This window comes from Epinephelus moara, unplaced genomic scaffold, assembly GCF_006386435.1.
Source record: "Epinephelus moara isolate mb unplaced genomic scaffold, YSFRI_EMoa_1.0 scaffold781, whole genome shotgun sequence".
In the NCBI taxonomy this organism is placed as follows: Eukaryota; Metazoa; Chordata; class Actinopteri; order Perciformes; family Serranidae; genus Epinephelus; species Epinephelus moara.
In genome coordinates this window covers 1-4,604 of record NW_026082742.1, presented here as the reverse complement: position 1 = coordinate 4,604, position 4,604 = coordinate 1, and the positions used below count along the sequence as shown (strand labels likewise).

General features: G+C 39.3%; 1 protein-coding gene across 1 annotated transcript; it reads right to left on the bottom strand.

Moving 5' to 3' along the window:
• Nucleotides 1–2,114: 2,114 nt before the first annotated feature.
• On the bottom strand, nt 2,115–4,519 carry LOC126387551 (NADH dehydrogenase [ubiquinone] 1 beta subcomplex subunit 5, mitochondrial-like; the record flags this gene model as incomplete). Its single annotated transcript, XM_050040064.1, has 3 exons — nt 2,115–2,331; nt 3,777–3,883; nt 4,454–4,519. Coding segments are annotated over 3 exons (294 nt in total), but the record flags the coding sequence as incomplete, so codon positions are not given.
• Nucleotides 4,520–4,604: the final 85 nt, after the last annotated feature.

The window sequence follows — 4,604 nt, the reverse complement described above, 5'->3', positions numbered from 1 at the left end:
ATTTATATGTTTATCTCTTGTTTATCGCGATTAATATTCAGCAACGTTATCGCGTATCTCATCATATCGTGCAGCCCTAGACAAACTTCCAGTACACACTACCACTGACTACAACCACTACAGACAGTATCAAGTCAAATTTTATGTAGAATATAAATCACAAACACACCATAAAGGTGGCTGTAAAAAGCAGAATTGAGTAATTCAATCTATTTATCACGATTAAGAGATGAAGATATTTGATCACAGCACGATAGTCCAATTTGTTCTTTTTCTTTTTAATTTTATTTTCCTTGTTTTCAACAACATAACCCCTGTAATATATCCAGAGTGGAATACAAACATTCGCATATTGTCCTTTTTTATACCTACCACAGAAAATACATTAAATATCAATGTCCAGTAATTATTAAGATTTGGACAAGTGCAGAAAGTATGAATGAGGGATCCTGTGACTGTTCTACACCTGTTGCATAAGGGATCTGCCCCTGGCTAAATCTTGGCTAACTTTTCTTTGGATAGATGAAGGCGGTGCAAGACCTTGGAGTGTAGGAGGCCATGTCTGGCACAAACTGAGGAGGAGTGAACTCTTTGAAGAGTGGACTGCCAATCGTGATCTGTGATTTTGAAAGCCAAATCATCCTCCCATTGAGTTTCTCCATTTTCAACAAATCACTGACCACTGTTCACTTCAAAACCTTACAAAAGTAAAACAAAAAGAGTTTGAAACATTAACATGATTAACGATAATAAGAGAAGGTGGTAGATTATGAAAAACATCACTTGGCTTGACTAGTTACCCATTTACTGGATTAGGCTCAAAACTTTTCAGTCACCCCTCGTATAGAACATATATAACAAGGTTGAGAGTCCACCTTTAGGAAATATTGAGTGTCAGACACTTAATTTCCTGCATTCTGGTGCATTTTTACACTCAAATTTGTGCATTCCCTGCATCAATTTAAGGTGGAAATGTCCTTATTGTTGTCAAAGTAAAAGTCCTCCTCTGATTTGATGTTGATACTGTGGGGGACAAATGCACATGTTCTAAGGGGAACATGCCATGGTGTAATATAGTTTGATTTTAAGGGTCTTTTGCTTTTAAAGCCATACATGAGCTGGCACCTCAGTATATTGCTAAACTTCTCTGCCCCTGCTCCAACTCCCGACCTCTTAGATCCTCCGAATACTGTCTTTTAACTGTCCTGCAATCGAGGCTGGTGGGTAAGGGAGGTTGTGCCTTTGCCGTAGATGCTCCAAAGCTCTGGAATAGCCTTCCGCTCTCCCTCCATTGACACTTATGACAAATCTTAAAACATACATGCGTTCAACAGCCTTTGGTTGTTTGTAGTGTGTTGTTGTTTTTTTTTACTATTTTATAATCTTTTTTACGTATGTAATTTTTCTTACCAGTGTTATTCTGTTTTATAATTGTGTACATTTTTTTTGCTATATATTTGTGTCATTCTTTTATTTTGTACAGCACTTTGGTCAACTGCAGTTATTTCTAAATGTGCTATATGAGTAAACTTGAAATGATTTGATATTGATTTGATGAGGTGGGTTTTTGGCAAAAGGTGAGTGTACAATAAACAGAACAAGCGGTGGGTGGCCAATATTGTATCCCAAGCAGGGTGTGCTTCTTGACAGACCAAGGTGTGGCCACCCAACTTCCCTCTGGATGAGAGTGAACATGTGTGAACTGTTCATTATGAGGCAAATACTTGATACTGGAGCAGGCTATTAAAATCCTACATCTAAATGTGTAATTTTGTCAAACCTTTACATTTGCTTGTGTTTATTTTACAGTACAGACAAACAGTGTCGCATAGGTATGATGAATGCAACAGATGTAAAGTATCTAGGGCACCTAAATGAAGCTAAACGTCCTGCATGGGTTTATAAAAGCACTAAGTAAATTCCATAAATGTCCATTAATTTGCAGCCCATATCTCAGGGGTAAAACAAACATATGGATAAATCACATTCAGGATGAAAAACAACAAAAAATAGACTGCACCTATGCACATATGCATGCATCTCTATGTAGAGTACATGACTGAGTATGCATTGACAAACAGGTGCAAAGTGTTTGTGGCAATAAAGACAATATCTTAGAGTACATATATACTTTATTTACGCAAGGAGGGAAAAAATGTACAAACAGTGAGCTTCATCGGCATGATGCACAGATGGCAGACACTTCTGGATTAATTGTCAGGTGATGACTTGGGGCTGTTGTCAATTAGTTCCTTGTTGAGGGTCTCCACTTGGAACCAGGGGCCGTCTCCCTTCTGCCTCATCTGTCGACGCACCTCCAGCTGCATCAGTCTGTTTACAAACAGGCAGGGAAATCATGAGATCATGCTTCAGCAGTTGATAAGAGTGAGATGTGAATCCCAGGATAGTGCCACAACACTTTTCACTCCCTTTTTACAAAGTGAGGAGAAGAGGAAAATGATGACGAGTCTCTTTTCTGAAGACTGAAACTTTCTTTTTTGCTTGTACACTGAATCTCTAACAAACAATCCGTTTCAGTTTGGAAAGATACATTCAGAATTACTGTTCAACACTGAAATAATAAAATCACAGTTTTATGACTAAACAAATGGCTACAGAGTGCCCCAGGGATGATGTTTTTCTGTTGGCCGATGCGGAAGTTAGCATTGCACTAGTCTCTATATACAGACTCTAAATTCAGTGAATGTAGCGTCTGTAGGCAAACCCCGGAGATCCTGCCTCCAGAAGAAGAGCAGAAGAGCCCTAGTTTCTGGTTGAAGGCTGTTTGTAGTCCGCCAACTCTGAATCCATCGCAATGGTTCAGCATATTTACTTAAATATAAACGGAAGTCGGAAACGGAAATTCGCCTCCTCCACCCAAATCAAACCGGAATGCCAAAAAATCAGGGGTCTGCCCCCAGAGGCTGTATTCGCCGTCTGCCGGAAGTCAGACGCCGAATACAGCCGATGGGTTCCGAGAATGGCAACGCACTGGCTCCCTTTTCAAAAAGCCAATGGGATTTCTCACTTGGATTTTGGATATTTGCAGAAAATAAGCTCTGTGGCAAACAAACATTCTGATACTTAGACATTTTGTTCAGCAAATGAACGCCACTTTTATAATTTTTGAATCATATAAATAAGTAAAAAGCTAACGTTAGGCTATAAATGAACTACACTCAATTGCATGAACAAACGTCAGCACCAAAACAAGACGACAGAGACATGTTAAGCGTGGATAAGCACGATGATGCTCTGTAGTCTGATTGAGTCTCTTGTTAGCGACCGCCTACAACACATAGAAGCTTTAAAGTTCACAAGTGGGTATTTACTGACGTATTTTATGTTGTCGAACAAAGAAAAAATTGTGAAAGTCTCCTCAGCTTGTATTAACCACAGACTTTATTTTAGACATCTAACCACCCAAAAAACACATTAACTTTGAGAACTCATATCCAGGTTTTAAGACTCATTCCTGTGGCAAAATTTCCACCACAGATAAAACTTCCTCCTTAACACCTTTAGTTTAGTGCAGAGTAAAATTGCTGGCAGACCTCCTGACAAACAATAACCGTCACAAACTACTAGATGTAGTGGACAAAATGCAAAACCAGTGCATGGTTGGCTCCTGATGTGTAACTTTGACAACTTGTGCTGCCAACTTTAATAAGATCCTTTTTTTTTCCTTTGTCATTGATTAAGTTTCAGAACATTCAAAAATGTCTTGATGCCCCTTTGCTTTCTGTCCTTCACATGTGACGGGGGAAAAAACTCACCTCATGTCTGCCTTTTCTTTCTCTATTTGGATCGCAGCCATCATCTTTTCATAGTCCTTCACTGGGGAATCATAGAAGGTCCGTGCAATCCACCTGGTGATGGGGTGCTGCAGAGACACAAAACACAAGTATCTGTAATGACGGCAAATATATTTCATCAAAATAAACAGTCACTGACCCGTTCTTAGCCTGAGGCCGGTGCTGTGTGCACATTGAAATCATGGCAGGAAAAAGACTTTAACTCTCAATGGGAAATGTAGTTTCCTCAAAGCTTATGACAAACTGCCAAACACGAGACAACAAGATGCAGCAGGGAAACGTTCTCAGCCTGCTGTGTGTAGCCTGCTCAAACAACGAGAAACAGTCATGGCTGCTAGTGATGGCAGCAGGAAACAAATGTACATGGGGAAAACAATGAAGCTGCCCTTGTCAAGTATTTTAACAAGGTTTTTTTATGATGCCTGTTCAAGCAATGCCTTCACATATTGCCCCTCAATATGTTTATTCATGTAATAAATATACAAATGTCAGTTAGGTGGAAATCCACATGAGAAATAAAGAAAAAGAAAAACAATTTGGTTATAATAATAATCTGCTTAAATTTAATGCACGCTTCCCTGAACCAGGGTTCAGATCAGAAACTTCTGATGAGATAAGATACTAGAGTAGCTACACACCTTGTAGTACTCCCAGTGCTCAGGTTCGTAGTCCTCAGGAGTCTCAACCAGTTCTGCCTCACCTACACAACACAATCACACTCAAGTTCACTTCAAAGAAACATGTAGCTTCTTTTGATTTACTCGTCAAATCACATCTTTAAATTAACAA